The 23,151-nt window shown below is 31.6% G+C and overlaps 1 protein-coding gene across 2 annotated transcripts; it reads left to right on the plus strand.

The window, feature by feature from the left end:
• The first annotated feature begins 20,445 nt into the window (after positions 1 to 20,445).
• LOC115719600 (ras-related protein Rab11C) lies at positions 20,446 to 22,919 on the plus strand. Of its 2 annotated transcripts, none has more exons than XM_030648698.2 (3): positions 20,446 to 20,744; positions 20,851 to 21,043; positions 21,998 to 22,919. In XM_030648698.2, the coding sequence occupies exons 2-3, from the start codon at positions 20,879 to 20,881 to the stop codon at positions 22,481 to 22,483; spliced, it is 651 nt and encodes a 216-aa protein (XP_030504558.1). In that variant the 5' UTR covers positions 20,446 to 20,744; positions 20,851 to 20,878; the 3' UTR covers positions 22,484 to 22,919. The 2 variants fall into 2 exon arrangements, with proteins under 2 accessions (XP_030504558.1, XP_060966697.1); XM_061110714.1 differs by having other exon boundaries at positions 20,451 to 20,744; positions 20,851 to 21,047; positions 22,002 to 22,919.
• The last annotated feature ends 232 nt before the right edge of the window (positions 22,920 to 23,151 follow it).

Raw genomic sequence — 23,151 nt, forward strand, 5'->3', positions numbered from 1 at the left:
TAATATGACTCCTTCCGTTCAGATATCTAGCCCTTGATTCCTTTCTGTAGCAGAGCATTATCAATATCTGAACCTGGATCTCTTTCTTTGAATCTTTGATGCTGAAACCTCCTTCTTGCTGAAAGTCTTTCTTCACGATCTTCCTCACTATGATTGAGGTATCACTTGCTGTGTGTGGGCACTACTCATACACTAAGGATTTCGAAATTCAAGAGGGAAGAGAAAGAAGAAGTGGCAGCTAAAGATAGGGAGAGAGAAAGGCTCAGGTATTTCTCTGAAGGAAAAATAGAAAATTTAAGTGTAATTTTCCTGAAGCCTTCACTATCTATTTATAGCATTCCACTAGGGTTAGGTTTGAATTATTTGGCATTAAAATAATGAAAATATCAGAGGGAAAACCCTACAAAAGTGGCCGGCCATGCAAGGTGGAATTGGGTCTCACTTTTTGCAATTTTGCAGTTTCATCTTTTCTGCATCTGATTTTCTCAAAAACGCCATTTTTCTAATTCAACCATTTAAATGCCAATTCTAACTATTTAATAACTATAAATAATTATTAAATAATATTGTCATTTATCATATTTATTAATTGAACCATACAAAGTATCATAATTAACAAATATGCCCCTATAAACTCTTTCTTTACAATTTCGCCCTTACTTAGTGAAAAATTCACAAATAGACATAGTCTAATTTGAGAATTATAATTGATTAATCAAAACCAATTATATGAGTCTTACAAGCAATATTATCTCAACTAGTGCGGGGACCATGGGTCTATATAACCGAGCTTCCAATAAGTAGATCAGGAATTTATTACTAAAATTCACTAACTTATTAATTCTTCGTTGAATCCACGCATAGAACTTAGAATTGCACTCTCAGTATATAGAATGCTCTATATGTTCCACCATATAGACACATCATTAGTTATCCATTGTTATAATCCTAATGTGATCAATGATCCTCTATATGAATGATCTACACTGTAAAGGGATTAGATTACCGTTACACCCTACAATGTATTTATTCCTTAAAACACTTGACCCCGTATAAATGATATTTCAGCTTATGTGAAATGAGTACTCCACCATTTATGTTCGTTTGGTCAAGCTCGAAGGAGATCATCCTTTGCTTACTATTCGCCAGATAGAAGCTATAGATTCCATGTTTATGTTAGCGCTCCCACTCAATTGCACTACCCTGTTCCCAAAATGTACGTATCACCCTGACCTAAAAGTAGGCTTAACTAACAAATCAAAGAACACGAATAGCCTTTCAAGATTGAGCCTAATCATAACAGGATTTAGAACATTTGATCTAGGATCGATCAACTAGGCGATATTGACTTGAATAGATATTACGGTAAGTTTAATAAATCTAAGTCAAAGTTCAATATCGGTCCCTTCCGATGCATACTCCATGCATCCAACCTGAGCTTTACTTTAACCAATGCTCTGGAAAGAACATAGCACTTCTCCAAATGCAAGTAAACTCTGTTGTAGATTATCATATCAGTAAAACCCTATGTCTGATAAATCTAGGAATTTTTATTCACATAGTCATGTTTACTTTCCCATGTGTTGACGGGACAATAAACATGATCAAGTATGTGAAAAGGGTTTCAGATGAATTTATACATTATGTATATATAATCATGAAATTAATCATGTGAACCATGCAACATTAAATGTTATTTCTGATCTATATTAATAAGTAAATCTGATTATATTGAAATGAGTTTTATTTAGGGCATAAAACCCAACAGCCACAACAAATTTACTATTTTTTAATTCCAATACTTTCAATTATTTTAGTATAATCGTAAGTAATGGTCGATCCCACGAGGACTATGTTTATTTAATTATTCACAAATTAGTAACAAGAATTAGAAAAAAGGGAGTTTTGATGATCAGAATAGCAATAATAAAAATTAAAAAGAAAACAAGTTTAAATAAAGAATACGATATGAGAAACTAGTTAAAGGTTATTCGCCACCCTCAACAATCATTCCTAATTCCTATTAAAGAATGTAATTTTCAGTTTCCAATCAAACTATTAATCCCGCAGATAACGCTGAAGCAGTCAATTATCCTAATCTCCCTATTATATGTAATCAAAGTGAAGCCCTCAATAATTAACTCTTTTACCTAAAGCAGTAAATCCACGAAGCATGCAATTTATTTAACTTAGATAAAGCATTGAGTTTTATGGAGATAGACTAATCTAGGCAACAAATCAATGAAGCATATAATTCATTTAACCTAGGTTCTATTCTTCATCACAAATGAAAATTGTAATTTGTCACAAACACTTAGAATCCTAGACCATTAGGTGAATAGTAATCCTAAGATGACGGTAGATTAAAGCAAAACCTAATTTAGCGGCCGTCTAAACAAGATTAAAACAATAATCATAACATTGAACATAGAAGAATAGAAGCAATTTGATATAATGGAAACTAAAAATTAACATTCAATAATGAAATTAAGAATTTATGTTTTGGGTTTTGAAATAACCCTTAACTAAAAGAAAACTACTCAGAACTAGACATTAATAAAAATCATAATATTTAATTTGTAGTTTTTTGAATTCCTCTCCATTTGTAGTCTAAGAGGTCTTATTTATAGTAATAGGAAAGTTAGTTGAATCCTATTAGAATTAGGATTCTATTTATAGTGGATAGATAAATCCTCTTAGAATTAGGATTCTATTTAAAATAGTATTAGGAAATATCTCACTAAAAGATAAAGATAACTCATCTTTTAAACCAAAGATAAAAGATCGCAACTCTTCTTGAAAATTTATCCCTTTTTTTTTTTGCTATCTTTTTTTCCATAAATTTTCTACTGCGACGATTGATATATTTTGGCCATAACTCTCGCGATATTACTCGGAATTGGACGATTCAAGATGTTCTGGAAAGCTAAGAACGAGATATAAAACTTTTATGTTGAGCTCCAAGTCTAATTCTGCCTCTAAGTTCGTCCGAATTTACAATTAAGTTCTGCCTTGTACAATCGAGCTCACCGACTTCCACTGCTTTCCACCAAAATATGCTAAAATCTCTCCAAAAGACTCAAAATGCATGAATAGTCTTTAAAATAGCCTAACAAATAAAAATCACACTAATCAATAATTTAAAGAATCAATTTAAGAATATTAATAAATAAATTAATCATATTTATAAGATAAATATGGACTCATCATTTACTCACTTATAGCAAATTTAAATTTTATGCTAAAATAGATTAGTAGGATCATAGACCCACTTATTACTTGATTAACCCATAATATAAATATAAACTCTAATTATTTACCATTAGGCTTATCAGGATATTACAATATCGGTCCCTTCTGATGCATACTCCATACATCCAACCCAAGCTTACTTTAATCAATGCCATGGAAAGGACATATCACTTATCTAAGGTGCAAGTAAACTACATTGTACATTATCCTATCAGTTAAACCCTGTGTACTAATAAATCATGGGAATACATTTAATCACTGTGTTGACATCACAATAAACAAGAATATCAATGTGATAAGGATTTGGATGAATTTATAAATGAAACAAGCGATAACATGAATCAAATAACACATTAAACAAGTAGTGCAACAAATTTATTTCTTTATTGATAAATGAATTTTCAAGATTACATTGAAATAGGGTTTTATTTAGGACACAAAATCCAACACAAGCTCCTTGATATCTCGTCTTAAACACTTCTATTATATCCTCTATCTATCCCGAGATGGACATAATTTCTCATCAGTTACATTTGTTAATAGTTATTATTCTTATCTCGCATATGCTTATTGTTGGGTTTTATGCCCTAAATAAAACTCATTTCATATAATCAGATTTACTTATTAATAAAGATCAGAAATAACATTTTATGTTGCATGGTTCACATGATTTATTTCATGATTATATGTGTATATAATGTATGAATTCTTTTTTAAGTCCAGAACATATGAGTTGGTTAAAGATTATAGTGTTGTCAGCACAGTGGAATATAATCTTTATTGTATGTTCAAAAGTAGATTCCCTGATTTGTCAGAACACTGGATTTAGACTGACATGGTATAATCAGCGATAGGTATTCTTACACCTTGGAAAAGTGTTATGTCCTTTCCAGGGCATTGGCAAAGTTTACCAGTATCGGATGCATGGAGTATGCATTGGAATGGACCGATATTGAACTTTGAATTAGATTTTGAAACTTACCGTAAACATCTATTCAATTCAATATCATAAGTTGATCCTAGATCACATGATCGAAATCCTGATATGGTTAGGCTCAATTTCAAGAGTGTTACTCGTGTTCTTTGATTTGTTAGTTAAGCCCAGTTTTGTATCAGGGTAATACGTACATTTTGGGAACACGGTAATACAATTGAGTGGGGGAGCGCTAACATAAATATGGAATCTATAGCTTCTATTTGGAAAATAGAAGTAAAGGATGATTTCCTTCGAGCTTAACCAAACGAAGATAAATGGTGGAGTTCTCATTTCACTTAGGTGAAATATCATTTATACAGGGTTAAGTGTTTTAAGGATAAAATACATTGTAGGGTATTACGGTAATTTAATCCTGTACAGTGTAAATCATCTATATAGAGGATCATTGATCACATTAGGGTTATAACAATGGATAACTAATGACGTGTCTATATCGTGGAACATATAGAGCGTTTCTATATGACTGAGAGTGCAATTCCAAGTTCTAAGTGTGGATTCAATGAGGAATTAATAAGTTAGGGAATTTACTTGGTAAATTCGGTTCGACTTATTGGAAGCTCGGTTATATAGACCCATGGTCCCCATACTAGTTGAGGTCATACTGCTTGTAAGACTCAGTTAATTGATTTTAATTAATCAATTAAAATTCTAAAAGTTAGACTATGTCTACTTTATGAATTTTCACTAAGCAAGGGCGAAATTGTAAAGAAAAGAGATTTTAGGTTTATTTATTAATTAAGATATTTTATATGTCTAAATTAATAAATATATTAAATGGCAATATTATTTGATAATTATTTCCAAGTTATTAAATAATTAGAATTGGCATTTAAAAGGTTAAATTGGAAAATTGGCATTTTTGAGAAAATGGGAATGGAAAATAACAAAATGGGAAAGTTGCAAAGTGAGGCCCAATACCCTTTGTATGGCCGGCCCTATGCATGAGAAATACCATTTGTAGTTTCCATTATTTTAATGCCATGCAATTCTAACCTAAACCTAGAGGGTTTTCTAAAAATAGAAAGTGTTGGCTTGAGGAAACTAAGACACACATCTTTGATCATTTTGTTTCTCTCAGAAAAGCCTCACACGCCACCTTCTCTCTCTCTTTTCTTCTTTGTAATTTCGAAATGCTTGAGTGATGAGTAGTGCCCACACACATCAAGTGGTATCTCAATCATAGTATGGAAGACTATGGAATTTCTGCATCAAAGAAGGAGAAAAGAAGATCCAGGTTCAGATCTTGGTGATGCTCTGCTACAGAAAGGAATCAAGGGCTAGAGATCTGAACGGAAGGAGTCATATTATTCCGCTACACCCACTGTAAGGTTTTCTAACTTTATATGTGTTTATTTTCATTGTTTTAGAATTCATATTAGGTTGTTAATCCAACATACTTGTTAGTAAATCTAAATCCTGGTAAAATAATTTCCAACAACTGGCACCAGAGCCATGGTAATGATTTACTTTCATGTAATATGAATTAAAACGATGATTGCATGTTTCTGTGTTGATTTGGATGGTTTCATGTTGGTTTATGTGTTGTTTGATGAATGTTGATGTTGTACAGTTTCGTTTTCCATGAAAAATATTTTTTTCAATTTTTGAAAATATTTTATTTGGATTCCTTGTGAAAAATTAAGCAATTTTGTTTTTTACAGAACTCGATTCCGGTAAAAATTGAGAAAGATATGAATTTTGGAAGATTGGAAATCATGGTTGCTGCATGCAGCTTTTCCTGGCAGTTCCCACAAATTGCGAATTTTTGAGGTTTTTTCCCCAAAAATCCAATTTTTTCATGGGATTGTTTCCCAAAATTCATTTTTCCTATTTTAAATATTTCTAAATTGAAATGTTTCCAATTTTAAATATTTTCAATTTGGAATTCTTTCTAATTTTAAATATTTTCTATTTTGGAATGTTTCCAATTTTAAATATTTCCTATTATGGTCAGATTTGAAAATTTGTTAACTTCTTTACTATTTATTTATTATTTAATTATAAGATTAGATATTTTGATATTTAAGATATTTTAAATTAAAAGATAACTTTGTCTTTTTATTTAAAATATTATATTAAAATTATCTTATATGACAAATTAAATAATTAATAAATTTGAAATTAACATAGATATTTTTATAGATATACTTACCATAATGTTTTCAAATTCAAAAATTTGTTATTTTGTTAAATATTTAATTATTTATAAATTATAAGTTTAAAAAGGATATTTTTTCTATATATATCATTTTTTTTTATTGGAAATTTATAAATCATATCTTAAATATTTAAATAACATAGATATTTTTGTAGAGATTTGAATATTGCTTAATTTGAGATATTTTGACATATAATTATGGTAATTATTATTCATTTATTATTTTATTCCTAAAATAATAATTATCTAACCAAATCTATTTTAAAGTTGGTTTATTTTATTAAATTATAAGATCTGAAAGTGATATTGAAGATTCTTTCCTTTCAAATCATTGATCTTATTAGATATTTAATTTGATTCAAATAAACCTAGATATTTTAAAATTAGTTTCCTTTATTTGGTTAGTTTAAGAATAATAATTTAATTATATTAATATCTTGATTCACATCTGTTACATGGACAATGTTTGTTAATTTATATTGTTTATTCAAAATCTTTTTAACAAACCTATTATTTATCTGATCTAAATTGCTATGATTAACTTGTTGACAGATCATGATCCAATGATCTGATTTTAATCATAGTCCAATTGACGATAAATCTTATAAATAATTTGTAACAGGTAAATTTAGTACTTCTTTCATCTGTGTAAACCTAGTAACATGATAGGGTCCATCCAAATCATTTGACCTGTGTGAGCCTATATGTTTGCTATTGGGCTTAGATACATATAGGGAGCTCATTTAAGTTTTTACTAAGTAAATGGACTAGGTTGCTAAAATAAATTTTGACATAAGGAAATTTATTTAGGCCCAATTAGATTTGGGCTTATTCAATGAATAACAATTGTTTATTGAAAGGTTAAATTCCTCTCTTTTGGGCCTTGTGTGAGAGTTGGGGGTCATAGAAGTGGGTACGACATACTGAACCCAGCTCCCCCTCACATGAACTACCCCAATTGTGAAGGCCCATTTGCCTTATTTAAATAATTGTATTAGGTTAATTATATTAGTCTAACCTAATTAAAATTGAATTAACAACATAATTAACTTTTAAAATATATGAAATTTATTTTTCATTGTAATATTTTAAAGTTAATTTTAGAAAAACACTTAGTCAATGATATATTCTAGATAGTTATTTCTAGTACTAGTTATTATTTCTAATATTAAATAGGAAAATATCATAGATTGTAAAATTAATTGTTTCTTAATTAATTTTGGTACAATCTAAGTTTAGAATATTTTCCTAGTATTAAACTAGAATTAATAATTAAGTTTCCTCTTTACTTAATTATTTATTTCTTGAATTTAATACATTTAATTAAATTGAAATTTTCAATATCTAAGTTGATTTTCATCATGATACTTTAATATTGTTATTTTCATGTTATTTAATTAAAGTTGAAAATTATTTTAAGTTTGGAATCTTATTTCAGAATAACTTAAGTTTGAATAATTTTCAGAATATATTTTATTTTATTTTATTAATCATTTCCCAAAATTTCGAAATTACATTTCTTTAATGTAGAAATTTCGAATTTTATTTGAAAAATAGATTAAAGTTGAAAATTATTTATTTAATTTTGGACCAACTTAAATCAGTGACTTTTTCATTTGATGCTTAATTGAAATAAATGAACTAAAATATATTAGAAATTGGATTAATTAGTCTATGAAAGTCTAGATAGATATTATCTGTTTTGCTTGAAGTATTTTTCTAGTGATATTTAATTAAATAGAAAATTAATATTTAAGTTGATTTTTTTATCATGATACTTAAATATTTGAAATTTTTCTTAGATATTTAATTAAAGAGGGAAATTATATTTTTTGTTGAAAATTAATTTTTATTAATTTTGGGCCAACATAAAATTAGAATAATTTTCCAGGATTTATTTTATTTTATTTTAAAGCATTTTCGAAAATGCAATATAAATTTATAGAAAATTAAATTTATGTTGTAAATTAATTTATATTAATTTTGAAACAATTTAAATTGAATAATTTTCTAAATATTTATGGAAATTATTACTAAGATGGAAATAATTCACGTTATTTATCCATCTAAGTATAATTTATAAATATTAAATTAAAATTTATATTTGGAATTTTTCATTCTAAATTGGAAATTTTAATTAAATAAATATATATTTAAAATAAATGGATTAAAATAAATATTAGAAGAAAATACAACCCTTCTTTAAATAATGAGCTTTATTATTAGGATATTCGATCTCCATTGTTGGTTTTACATAGCTATTGTTTTAGTGAGTAATCCTCCCTAATGGAGGAACGTTCATTAGCAAGTTAGCACCGTTTAATCTCGAAAGATAAGTAATCTTGTAAGTTTTTTATATAGTTTATGATCACCCTAATGGTGGCGACTGTATAAGACTTGCAAGAATATGAAACAATGGTGGAAGCTCATAAGATAGAATAGTCTTGACTCTCGCCTAAACGGGACAACGCGGATTCACATCTTGATCGAATAAAAGGTTGCTAGAATGTTTGACATTTTAGATGAGCTGACAACTCTATTCAATGAATGATAGCTTTGACTCTCGCCTAAACGGGACACTGATATCAGTTTGTTGAAAACCTTGGAAATTATTTAGGATTGTATGTTTTAGTATTTTCACTTGTCATTCCTACTTGCTATGTGCTTCATAATTTCTGAATTGTGTATGAATTTGTATTGAACCATGTTATTTTATGTTATTAAATTGTAGTTTAATTTCGAATCTTCATTGTTGGTCTAACTTGATTTGTTTTTCTAGTGAGATAAATCCCTAATGGATTTTCACCATTAGACTAACATAATAGTGTTAGATCTTGAAAGATAAATATTGTATATGCAACATCTAGCTGTTCATCAATTGATGACACCTTAGACTAGTGTTTTACAATATGAAACAAGAAGATTGTATAAATAAGATTACTTTGACTCTCGCTAATCGGAGCATCGTTGGATTCTTATTTAAAACGAAATTATCCTAATTCCTCTTAGCTTATTCATTTCGAATTAGCTTAATGACATATCATTGGATGAATGGTCTATAAATCATATAAAGTCTTATTTTCTCTTAAGAAATTAGATGACGCATATGATTATATTCCCGGAATTCTATCCCTAAATGATATAAATCCTCAATCTTAGATATCTCCTACTTGTATAGGCAAATCATAGAGTTAGATTAGTAGTGGTGGTCCAAGAAAGAATGACTAATTATACAATTACACTTTCACAAGTGTTTCATAACCATTTTCTTTCAATGGATTTAAACTGTATGAGTTTAGTATTCTGTGACCAGAATCCACTTGCACTATTCTAAGAACTCTTTGATGTAACTAAAGTAAGTCATCAAAAGATACAACCACATATTTTATAAATCTATGGCATTTGTATCTTGTTCATAATGGTTTTGACAAGATCATTCTCTGCAAAGAGTTAATATGCCTATATCCACTGAAAGTAATTTCATCTTCTTCGTAGATGGATGTACATTCAGGGGTGGATATGAGTTTTCGTTGTATTCTTAAAACGATCACTCTAGATTTTACCTTATGCAAAAGAAATTTGAAATGTTTGAAAAATTTCATGAATTTCTAGCAATGGTGAAGGTAAGTGGTTAAAGATCTTGCGAACTGATAGGGGTGGAGAAAAAGGTAGTAAATATGCAGTTCAAAGATCATTAATTTGATTTTGAATAATATCCAAACTTACCTCCCCAGAAATTCGAGTTGCATATTGATGATTAGTTACTAGTCGTTGCCTAATCCTTCTATGGAAATAAAATTTCAGAATGATGCAATGGTTGTATACTTAATGTAAATCATTACTAGATTCATGGATGACCTAATCGAAGTCTTAAGAAAAGCTAGAACTGCTAACCTTGGTTTGCATGTTTGTTAGCTATTCTAAGTGATTAGGGGTGGACCATCCCGTAGTCATTAGATAAGATAGTGTTTGTTTAAACAAATACTACTTTTCTAAGAAAATGACTAAGTCTGAAAATAAAGTAGCAAATAAAGGAGATATTTTTTCTTGATTCCCAAAGTGTTCTATCATCTTATTTTACAAGATGATCCCACTGCCTCTCTTGTCTTAACACAGCTGAAGAGGTCTATACCATTTAGTTTTCTTAGACATAGTTCACGGTACCTTGTTGTAGTGGGAGAGTTTCTAGGAACTCACCTTCTTATAACTTGGAAGACACTAGTGATTAAAATCCATTGTGAGTTTAAACAAGTAATGGATTGTCAAGATAAGAAACTAAGAAGAAAGCCAATAGAACTATGGTTTGATCCATTCACATGGAGTAACCTAAAGTTTTCTATTACAAGGACATGAAAGGAAATTTTCGTTAATAAGTCTATTCAATGGACTTAACAAAACTTCCTGTTCCTAGTATTATAGGTTTGAGTTTATATAAACCTATGGCTTGTGGTATACCTGGTAATTACTTACTCTAATGCAAGCAACTTACTTTAGTAAGATGCTGGAGCATTTTCTTTCCAATGGAAATCTATAGAAGCTTCACAACTTCTTAGATATAGATTTTACTTATCTAAGGAAAAGTTTCAACTATTCCAGAGAAGATAAAGCCATGAAAGAATTTCTTAAATCAACAGTGAGAGGTCTCAGATATGCTTTAGTATGCCTTAGACCAGACACCTGCTGTTGAGTGGGAGTAATGAGTAAGTATCAGATTAATCCAGGAGAAGAACATTGGAAGAAAATCAAGTAAATTTTAAGATTAAGAAGAGGAACTATATGTTAGTCAATAAGGGTGGTTTTCAAACTCTTAGACTACACCACATCAGATTTTGAGACTTGCCTGTGTGCTAAAAAGTCTGTTGATGAGATGGTGATTACTTTGGGGGTGGAGTAGTGATTTTGGAGAAGTGTAAAAACCTATCTGAAATCTCTTGGTCTACCAGAAAGAGACTAAATGTTAAAAGTTGCAGGAAAGATATTTTTTCAGTCTAAGGAAAGTTCTATACATTTATGGCAGTGTTCCAACTTGCCTTAACTACTAGGGTTACTTCCTGTATAACAAAAGAGTAGTTGCCCAAAAGTATAGAATCCAGTATCCCAAAAGAGTAGACATATAGAGAGGAATTTCACATTATCAAGGATTTTGTGATTAAGGAAGAGTAATAGTGGAGAAGAGGTTGTGTTTAATTCAACCTATCAGATCCTATTACGAGGAGTTTACTACTATTACACTTGATTGGTATATCAAGGTGTTAATGATTATTTGAAATGCACTTTTTGTTTTATATTAGTGCAAGTGGGAGTTTGTTGGGTTTTATGCCCTAAATAAAACTCATTTCATATAATCAGATTTACTTATTAATAAAGATCAGAAATAACATTTTATGTTGCATGGTTCACATGATTTATTTCATGATTATATGTGTATATAATGTATGAATTCTTTTTTAAGTCCAGAACATATGAGTTGGTTAAAGATTATAGTGTTGTCAGCACAGTGGAATATAATCTTTATTGTATGTTCAAAAGTAGATTCCCTGATTTGTCAGAACACTGGATTTAGACTGACATGGTATAATCAGCGATAGGTATTCTTACACCTTGGAAAAGTGTTATGTCCTTTCCAGGGCATTGGCAAAGTTTACCAGTATCGGATGCATGGAGTATGCATTGGAATGGACCGATATTGAACTTTGAATTAGATTTTGAAACTTACCGTAAACATCTATTCAATTCAATATCATAAGTTGATCCTAGATCACATGATCGAAATCCTGATATGGTCAGGCTCAATTTCAAGAGTGTTACTCGTGTTCTTTGATTTGTTAGTTAAGCCCAGTTTTGTATCAGGGTAATACGTACATTTTGGGAACACGGTAATACAATTGAGTGGGGGAGCGCTAACATAAATATGGAATCTATAGCTTCTATTTGGCAAATAGAAGTAAAGGATGATTTCCTTCGAGCTTAACCAAACGAAGATAAATGGTGGAGATCTCATTTCACTTAGGTGAAATATCATTTATACAGGGTTAAGTGTTTTAAGGATAAAATACATTGTAGGGTGTTACAGTAATTTAATCCCGTACAGTGTAAATCATCTATATAGAGGATCATTGATCACATTAGGGTTATAACAATGGATAACTAATGACGTGTCTATATCGTGGAACATATAGAGCGTTTCTATATGACTGAGAGTGCAATTCCAAGTTCTAAGTGTGGATTCAATGAGGAATTAATAAGTTAGGGAATTTACTTGGTAAATTCGGTTCGACTTATTGGAAGCTCGGTTATATAGACCCATGGTCCCCATACTAGTTGAGGCCATACTGCTTGTAAGACTCAGTTAATTGATTTTAATTAATCAATTAAAATTCTAAAAGTTAGACTATGTCTACTTTATGAATTTTCACTAAGCAAGGGCGAAATTGTAAAGAAAAGAGATTTTAGGTTTATTTATTAATTAAGATATTTTATATGTCTAAATTAATAAATATATTAAATGGCAATATTATTTGATAATTATTTCCAAGTTATTAAATAATTAGAATTGGCATTTAAAAGGTTAAATTGGAAAATTGGCATTTTTGAGAAAATGGGAATGGAAAATAACAAAATGGGAAAGTTGCAAAGTGAGGCCCAATACCCTTTGTATGGCGGGCCCTATGCATGAGAAATACCATTTGTAGTTTCCATTATTTTAATGCCATGCAATTCTAACCTAAACCTAGAGGGTTTTCTATAAATAGAAAGTGTTGGCTTGAGGAAACTAAGACACACATCTTTGATCATTTTGTTTCTCTCAGAAAAGCCTCACACGCCACCTTCTCTCTCTCTTTTCTTCTTTGTAATTTCGAAATGCTTGAGTGATGAGTAGTGCCCACACACATCAAGTGGTATCTCAATCATAGTATGGAAGACTATGGAATTTCTGCATCAAAGAAGGAGAAAAGAAGATCCAGGTTCAGATCTTGGTGATGCTCGCTACGTAAAGGAATCAAGGGCTAGAGATCTGAACGGAAGGAGTCATATTATTCCGCTGCACCCACTGTAAGGTTTTCTAACTTTATATGTGTTTATTTTCATTGTTTTAGAATTCATATTAGGTTGTTAATCCAACATACTTGTTAGTAAATCTAGATCCTGGTAAAATAATTTCCAACACTTATGTGGCAGTAAGTTTGGATATTTTATCAAGTATAATCAGTTGTAACAAGTTATTTAAGCTGCATTTAATAATGTAATTTAATATTATAATCATTGAGCTTATTCATATTCCTTTTGTAGTACACGTGTCAGCTTTTGGTTGATAGTCAAATTTTGGGTATAATAATAGTTATGCAAAGTCTCACCTTGCTCCTGTTTGATATTGGCTAGTGTCGTGTAAGGCGGTTTGTATGTCATTGTTGCCTAAAAGTGCGTCAGAAACAGGTCTATAAATGTTTCCCACGTCGAGATCAATACCTTTGGAAATTGGTTGAAACAACCATGTGTGTCATCTTCCAAATTTGCAGCGAGGATTCAGAATTTTGCCAATTGTAGTACCTGGTCAACTTCCATGATAGTATTAAACTTATCCAAATAATGTATGGGTTTAGTCAAACCCTTGTATTTCAGCAACTTAAAGAGTCAGAAGCCTTTCCAGAGTCGGGCTTGTCGCACTTCTTCTATGGAAGGTGATGTCCCATACAACTTGTAAATTGGCTTCCTCTATTGCTCGATCATTCGAAGAGCTCGCAAAAGATTCTCCTAATCAATTCCTCCCTATAAGATGTTGGCATTATTGATAGGTGTGATCTGATTGCTAGGTGCAGCAACCACGACTGCTATGTTTGCAGGTACGACCACGTTGTTTGTGGTTGCGACTAGGGCTGGTGTCATTGTTGGGTTTTGGCTGTATTAATCACATTATTGATAGCTTCAGGGGTTGTTTAGCAAGAGGGATACTTTGATTGGCCACATGGGGATCATGGGGTTCCTCCTCGATTTTGCAGCCTCTTAGAGTCAGGGATCAGGTAAGAAATGCCTCATTTGGACGGTCTCGTAGATTGCCCATATTAACATGATACCTTCCCCATAGTCTTGTCAAGACTGAACCTGACCTAGTATTGAAATTATGAGAGAGGCTGTCAGATCTTGAGATAGTGGAAAAGATATTAGGGGGATTTGTTGGGTTTTATGCCCTAAATAAAACCTCATTTCAATGTAATCCAGATTATTCAATATTAATAAAGTAACAGAAGTATTTTTTATTTATTTGTGTATGTTTTGGTTCACCTTATTAATTATTTGTCTATTTGATTTATAAATTCATTCAAACCCTTTTCACATACTTGATCATGTTTATTGTGTTGTCAACACAGTGGAAAGTAAACATGACTATGTGAATAAAGGATTCCTAGATTTATCAGAACACTGGGTTTTACTGATATGACAATCTACAACAGAGTTTACTTGCATTTGGAGAAATGCTATGTTCTTTCTAGAACATTAGTTAAAGTAAAGCTCGGGTTGGATGCATGGAGTATGCATTGGAATGGACCGATATTGAACTTTGAAATAGATTTATAAAACTTACCGTAATATCTATTCAATTCAATATCACTAAGTTGATCCTAGATCAAATGATCTAAATCCTGATATGGTTAGGTTCAATCTCAAGAGTATTATTCGTGTTCTTTGATTTGTTAGTTAAGCCTACTTTTGGGTCAGGGTGCTACGTACATTTTGGGAACACGGTAGTACAATTGAGTGGGAGCGCTAACATAAACATGGAATCTATAGCTTCTATCTGGCGAATAGTAAGCAAAGGATGACTTCCTTCGAGCTTAACCAAACGAAGATAAATGGTGGAGTACTCATTTCACTTAGCTGAAATATTATTTATACAGGGTTAAGTGTTTTAAGGATAAAATACATTGTAGGGTGTTACGGTAATTAAGTCCCTTTACAATGTAAATCATCTATATAGAGGATCATTGATCAAATTAGGATTATAACAATGGATAACTAATCATGTGTCTATATGGTGGAACATATAGAGCATTCTATATAACTGAGAGTGCAATTCTAAGTTCTATGCGTAGATTCAACGAAGAATTAATAAGTCAGTGAATTTAAGAAGTAAATTCTTGATCTGCTTATTGGAAGCTCGGATATATAGACCCATGGTCCCCTCACTAGTTGAGACAATATTACTTGTAAGACTCATTTAATTGATTTTAATTAATCAATTATAATTCTCAAGTTAGACTGTGTCTATTTGAGAATTTATCACTTATTAAGGGCAAAACAGTAAATAGAGAATTTGAAGGGTATATTTATTAATTGGGAAACTTTAGTTAGTTTTATTATTAATAAATAAATGACAATATATTATTTGATAATTAATTTTAGTTATTAAATAATTAGATTTGACATTTATGTGGTTGAATAAAGGAATTGGCAGTTTTTGACAAAATAGGAAACTAGCAATGTAGGAAAAGGAAAGTTGGAAAAGTGAAAAGCCTTGTTTCCACAATGCCTAGGCCGGCCACTTTGCTTCCCTTTTCCCATTGATTTTTCAATTTTTTTAATGCCAAGTAATTCAACCATAGCCTTAGGTGGTCTTCTATAAATAGAAGGTAAAGGCTTCAGTTTTTGTAACACTTTTGATAGAATTTTCTCTCACACAAAAACTCTGCTCAAGCCACCACTCTCTCTTTCTCTACCTTCTCTGTTTTTCGAAATTCTCTAAGTGATAGAGTAGTGCCCACACACATCAAGTAATACCTCAATCATAGTGAGGAAGACTGTGTAAAATTCAGATTCAACAAAGAAGGACATTCAGGCTCAAATCTTGATTATACTCTGCGACAGAAAGGAATCAAGGGTTAGAGATCTGAGTGGGAGGAGACATATATTCCGCCACACCCAATGTAAGATTTCTCTTACTTTTATGTGTTTAATTTTCCATCGTTTTAGAAGTTCGTATTTAGGTTGTTAAATCAACATACTTGTGAGTAGATCTAAGATCTTGGTAAAATAATTCCTACAAGATTTACCTCATCTCGTTGTTATGCATGACTGCGAGGATGGCATCGTTCATTGTCGTCTTCTTGTGATCTTTCTTCTCTATGACTACACCACTTGCTTGAGTTTAGAACAACGAATCCTTTTCCTTGTGCAGGGTTTGTGAGGAGGCTGGTTCAAATCGGGCCTGTATGGATTGATCTCATCTAAGCACTCCCTTTTGTAATACATGCGACCATCAAAAATATCGGTACGGTTACCATGATGTCTAGTAGTGTTATTTACCTTGTTATTCGTGTGTCGTTGGCTAGGAGGTTCTCACAGTGGACGAACAACCGAGTTTCGATTCCTTCCTACAATTTCAGCATACATAACATGTATTTATTCTTGTCATACAGGACGGTTGTCAGCTGCACTATACCCTTAGTGGCGGAGATAGGTTTTATTGGCAGAAAGTGGCCAATAATGGCTATTGGCGTCGAGGCTTCTCTAGCTAAGCCTAGAAATTACAGGAAAAGATTTAGGGGAGTCATAGTGGTATGCCCCACTCCTCCAAATGTGAACTCAATAAGGGCAGTTCCACCGTTGACAATCGGAGCACCAGATGTGCCTCTATTGTTGGCCTTTTGTTCTCATTGGTGTTCATCTGGTTTGTAGTCATTTCGATTCTCCTCCAAAATGTCAGATATATCAGAAATCTGCTTCTCACAGATAATGCCAAATGTTGTTGGAGAAAATTAGACAATACTAAAAATAGCGAGTATTCGAGCAAAGTAAGAACACTCACTAGAAGATATGCAATTATTCACTTAGAATGGTGAATACTCAAGGAATTGAATACAAAATAGACAAAATAAAGATAGTAAACAATAAACAAGACAAAGATGTATAGTAGTTCAGTCAGAGCTCGGTCTACTTAGTCCACTTTTGCAAACAATTTCAGCCTAATTTATTTGATTTGGATCACTCATCTATATAGAAAGCAAGTGTCCTTTGATCTTACATAATCGGTTAGACAGGACTGTTTATTACATATCACATAATTTAATTAATATAAATGTTTAAAGAATAAATATAAGAACAGTTTCATTCGTTCTTAATTAATTGCCTAAACGTGTGTAACTTATCAAGTCGCATATTGATTTTTCATATTCCAAACACACAAGCTCGCGGGCTCTAAGGTGGTCTGTTCGTATAACGGGCTTTCAGGCCAACTTAGTTAATTAATGTGTCTGCGAGTTCACATCTCAATCACATATATGGATATTCCTACGTTGACAACTTAGAACTTACGAGTTTTTGTCAAGTTGTCGAACACACTAGTCTTTCAGACCAAACCTATGTAAAGAAGCGGTCTTTACATGTCACAGGAGAAATGTACTTACTAGTCGCATATAATCGATATATGCGCGACTCGTACTAATTTCTCTTAATTCTGCTTATCTTTCGACTATGATGGGCATAATGTGTGACTAGACCATATCTCGGTCGCACCTTCTTGCAGGTTTACATCATGCCATGTCAGCTCTATTGAAGTTATTTATTGACACGTCATTCTTTTCTATCGGGAACTGAATCTACGTGTCAGTTATTTATGAGATTATACTTGTATTTCTAGACAAAAAATTCTCACTATAACAAAAATAGTAACTTAATTGAAATACTTGATCATATAAAAAATATTGGTTCCATTCCAAATGCATTCTTTGCTTATTGAATTTTACTAACAATTCCAGTAACTGTTGCTTCTCAAGAGAGAAAATTTTTCAAAATTAAAATTAATAAAATCATATTTAAGATCATCCATGTTGCAAGAATGATTGAGTGAATTAGCTATGTTGTTGATCGAAAATAAATTGCTAAATAAACTTCATTACGATGATTTAATTAGCAAGTTTGCATCCCAAAAAGTAAGAAAGATACATATTTAAATAATTCATCTGTTGTTATCTCTTCTTATAAGGTTTTATGTTTTTAAGATTGTTCGTTGAGGAAAACACCGCGTTTACTAAACTGTAATTGAAATCAGAATAATCAATGGGAGAAATGTATCGGTTTAAAATAAAAAATAATCGGTAACAATATTTATTATGATGTTTACTAAACTGTCCGGAAAGAAAACCAGAATCATATTATTTTGTTTACATAACTAGGAAAGATAATCGGAATGCTTTAATTTGACAAAATTGTCATTATTAGAACATGTAATTATTTTCTGTTTATAGATTTTTAAGGGGTATATTTGTCTTTTTTATTTTTAATTAATAAAATTAAAATTAAAATAAATTAAGTAAGGAAAGGGAAAGACATTTTTATAGGGGAGAACCTTTCCTTTTGTTTTCTCCCTAATTTGTGTGGGTCCCACTAGTCTCTCCCTTTCCAAAATTTAGTAAACAATTGTATGAGAATTAATATCATACCATTCATTCTCATTCCCTTTTAAGTAACATGCCTAAGAAGAAAAATCATTAAATGAATGGATTATTTGAATAGTGTTGCCTAAGGATTTTTTTTTTCTGTTATAATTACATCTAGAATTTTTAATATTTGAATATTTTTAATTATATTTAAAGTTTAAATGTTTATTGAATTTTTTTAGAAAAAAAAAACTTTATTTTAAAATTTTGTCCTAGGCCCTAAATGGTTTGAGACAGCCCTTGTACCCTGTTGTGCATTTTTTAAAAAATCACAAAAAACCCAAACTTGGCAAATTTCACCAAAAAAAAAAATACAAAGAAACCACTATTCTAAACAATATTATAAATCATCGACTTGACTAATAACAAAGAATTAAAGAAAATCATTTACCCACATATTTTGTTGACCATGAATGAGTGGGTAGGAGCAGTGACGAAGCCAGAAATTTAGTTGAGTGAGGGCTTGAATAAATATTAAGTCAAAACTAATAAAAATAATGATAAATGTATCTTTCAAATTTTCATCTTCAACAAAATAAAATAATACTGTTGACAAAAATAAAATAAAATATTGTCAATTGTATTATTTTATTTTTTAATAAAGTATTATTTTTTTTATTATTTGTATTGGACTACTTTTAAAATGGGCTTGATTAGAATAAGAGTAGGCTCATGAATCATGATTAAGATATTGAGTGAGGGCTTTTGTGAATTGGACTTTAATAAATTGAACAAAGTGAATTAATATATGTATATATCTACATATAAAAAATTTGATGTATATATTTGAGTGAGGGCTTTAGCCCACACATGGGCTAAAGTCCCTCCGTCCCTGGGTAGGAGAGAAAGAAAGAAAATGAATAGTGTAGAGAGAAAGAGAAAAGGAAGAAAAGATGAATTTTTGTTATGTGATGGGTAATTTAGGATCAATGAAACATGAACACTAATTTAAAATGCGTTCAGCTTTGGGTTAATTTTTTTTTTTTTGGCCAAATATAATCATGAATGATAATTTCCTTAGAATATATATGAAAGGCATACACAATTTTACTCCTGTTTTGTGAAAAAAAGATAATGATTAGTTGTGTTTGTGCGTGAGGTGAAAAAGATTGGTTGGATCTGAAATCATTGGTATCAATGCACATGCTTTTTATGTTGTGAGTGCAAAACCATTCAATTATCTTCGTCACTATGATTAATTTGATTACTCATGACCGAATAATGCAACAAGATATTGAGTGGACATTTTATTTTAATTCAACTTTTTTTATATATAAAATATCATTTTTATGTCACATAAGACATATGCTTCACCTGAAATAAGAACAAATGAACAAAAATCCTATTTTTATATAAAAAGAAAATAAATAAATAATAATAATAATTAAAACAACATCTAGGCTACCTTCTACTTTATAATATATAAAATTGAAATTCCATTTTAAGAAAAATAATAATAAAGGCGTGGAAGACACTAAACATCCTCTGGCACAGGCTGCCAGCCAAGCCACCTGTTTCAGTGCCACCTCATAAATTTGACCTTTGACAAATGCAATTGTCGTTTATGGTCTCATTTAAAACGACATGTCGTTTCACGTGAGTGGAGTCCTTTTAATGAGAATTGAGAAGAGAGAAGGCCGTTTCAAAGGACCTTTGTTTTTCGGTCGTCGGTCTTTCCGTTTCTCTATTTTCTCATTGGCCAAATGTTATTATTACGTTAGCGCTCACACTATATAATCTTCTTCTTCTCCTCGTTCAAGAGTTGAACTACCCTCCAATTCGTACAGTTACTCTTACCAATTCTCAAACGAAACCTCCATACCAGCCCAAGTCTCTCAGGGAGACTCACCACCACCACCACCTTCCGATATCTCATTCTCTCTTTGATCCGTCCGCGCCACTAAAGGTATTCTTTCTTCGAAATCTCTAGATCTATCTGTGGATTACAATTCGTGTATTTGTTGATTACGATTACGAAGTGGGATCTGAATTTCGGATTTGGGTGAGTGTAGGTTCCAGAGATCAAAGGAGAAAGGGATTATGGCTCATAGGGTAGACCACGAATACGATTACTTGTTCAAGATCGTGCTCATCGGAGACTCAGGCGTTGGAAAATCCAACATTCTTTCGAGGTATACCAGAAACGAGTTTTGTTTGGAATCGAAATCTACCATCGGCGTTGAGTTCGCTACCAGGACTCTCCAGGCAAGTTATTTTACCGATCTGTTTGGACGATTCTGATTTCGTGTTAGCGTCGATTATGTGTGTGTGTGTGTGTGTTCTTTTTACCCATCAATGACATGCTTAGATTTTTTGAGAATAATTGTAGCTTTTAGAACTTGATTGATCTTGCATGTTTCTCTCTAATGGAACATAATTTTTTTTTTCCTTTTTAAATTAACTTGTGTTGATAAAGCTTTTCAGTGATGCGTCCTTTGAGTTTTCATGGAGTTAAGGGAAAGTTTGGGGTTATAGTTGATTTCTGGAGTTCGTACTTTTAAAATTATTTGGGTCTCGTTTTTTCTGAAGAGAAATTGAGTTAAACTTCATTAATAATTGAGTCAGCATCAACCATAATTTGGGTCTTGTTGATGGTTGCATAAATTTACTTCGAGGGAGTTGGTGGACTTCAAAAATATCGTGCTAAATTTATTTTAGTATTATAAATGATTGGGCCAAAGCCAATTATGATTGCTTGAGGCGGAAATGGAATTATTTTTCAATTTAGGATTGCGTATTTCGTACACATATTTTCAATTTATTTTTTTCAGAAGAAACCCGTGTGCAGTGCAGGATGTGTTATGGAGAAACTTGTCCTTTACTTTCGTTTTTCCTTTCACGGAGATAATTGAGTACAAACTACACTACAATGAAAAATTGTCTTTGAGAATTTCATGATTAAAGAATACTTTAGGGGCTTATTTGTTTTCATTTTGAAATCAATCGTTTTGAAGTGTGAATTTTAAATGGACAACAATTTAGGAAAAGTTCGAAAACCAACTAGTATTTTGGCATTTTGGTGGGGTTCCATTTTCCTGTATTGCATTTATGGCATGGAGTGGTGTTTGCATACTGATATGGCTGATTTACCATTTACTACTGTGATAACGAAAGGTAGTTTAGTTTTTAATACCATAGCCTTACCTGAAAACTTTTCAGGTAGAAGGAAAGACGGTTAAGGCACAAATATGGGATACAGCAGGTCAGGAGCGGTACCGTGCTATCACCAGTGCTTACTACAGAGGTGCAGTTGGTGCACTGCTTGTGTATGACATAACTAAGAGGCAAACTTTTGACAATGTCCAGAGGTGGCTGCGTGAGTTGAGGGACCATGCGGATTCTAACATTGTCATCATGATGGCTGGAAACAAGTCGGACTTAAACCATCTTAGAGCTGTTTCAGAAGATGATGGTCAGTCCTTGGCTGAGAAGGAAGGCCTTTCATTTCTTGAGACATCGGCGCTGGAAGCAACTAATGTTGAGAAGGCATTTCAGACCATTTTGACTGAAATCTATCACATCATAAGCAAAAAAGCCTTGGCAGCTCAAGAAGTAGCTACAAATACTGCACTTCCTGGTCAAGGAACCTCTATAAATGTTAATGAAGCTTCTGGGAATGCAAAGAAAAGTTGCTGCTCCACTTAAGTGGATTTTTTTGGGAAAGGAAAGATTGGCTAGGTGGAAGATAATTTTCTTCTTTTTTTGGTTGAGAGAGTCCTGTAGAATACAATTTTTACTTGATTGGGCGGTGACAGGGGAGCTTGTGAAAATTTAAACCAAACAGTACATCTATAGTTCTTTTTTGAAGATTGGCTCTTTTCTTATGCTCCATTATTTCATTCTGTCACTTAGAAAGTGACACTCTGACTGATAACTCTAATGTTGTTGGAATAAGGCATATCTCAACTTGAAAGAAAGAGTGGAGGAGCAGAAGAGCCTTGTCTGTCCTAGTGCTTTACTCTGGGTTTTGTTTATTGAGTCAAACCCTAACTTGTAATAAAAGCTTCTTTACTTTTAAGACAAATTCCTTCAATTTTACACATGCAAATGGTACTGAATGAAATCATTTTTTTTTTCTTGAGGAATGAACAAGTTGCTTAGATTAATTATATAATCTCTGTTTAACAGATGAACCAATTCAAGTCAAATAACCGAAGTTTTACTTCAAGGCTTCTGGAAGGTGGAATTAGTAGTAGTTGCGGTGAATCTTAATCATGTCAGCTAAATGAATTATAAAAACAATAATTATATATTGACTTTTGAACCGTTCAAGCTCGTGTATTCTGATTCTGACATGAAGATTGATGATCTAG

This window comes from Cannabis sativa, chromosome 2 (genome assembly GCF_029168945.1).
Source record: "Cannabis sativa cultivar Pink pepper isolate KNU-18-1 chromosome 2, ASM2916894v1, whole genome shotgun sequence".
In the NCBI taxonomy this organism is placed as follows: domain Eukaryota; kingdom Viridiplantae; phylum Streptophyta; class Magnoliopsida; order Rosales; family Cannabaceae; genus Cannabis; species Cannabis sativa.

Coding starts and splice junctions, on each gene's coding strand:
- LOC115719600 (XM_030648698.2), top strand. CDS start 20,879: ATGGCTCATAGGGTAGACCACGAATACGATTACTTGTTCAAGATCGTG. Junction 21,044..21,997: donor TCGCTACCAGGACTCTCCAG/GCAAGTTATTTT, acceptor AAAACTTTTCAG/GTAGAAGGAAAGACGGTTAA.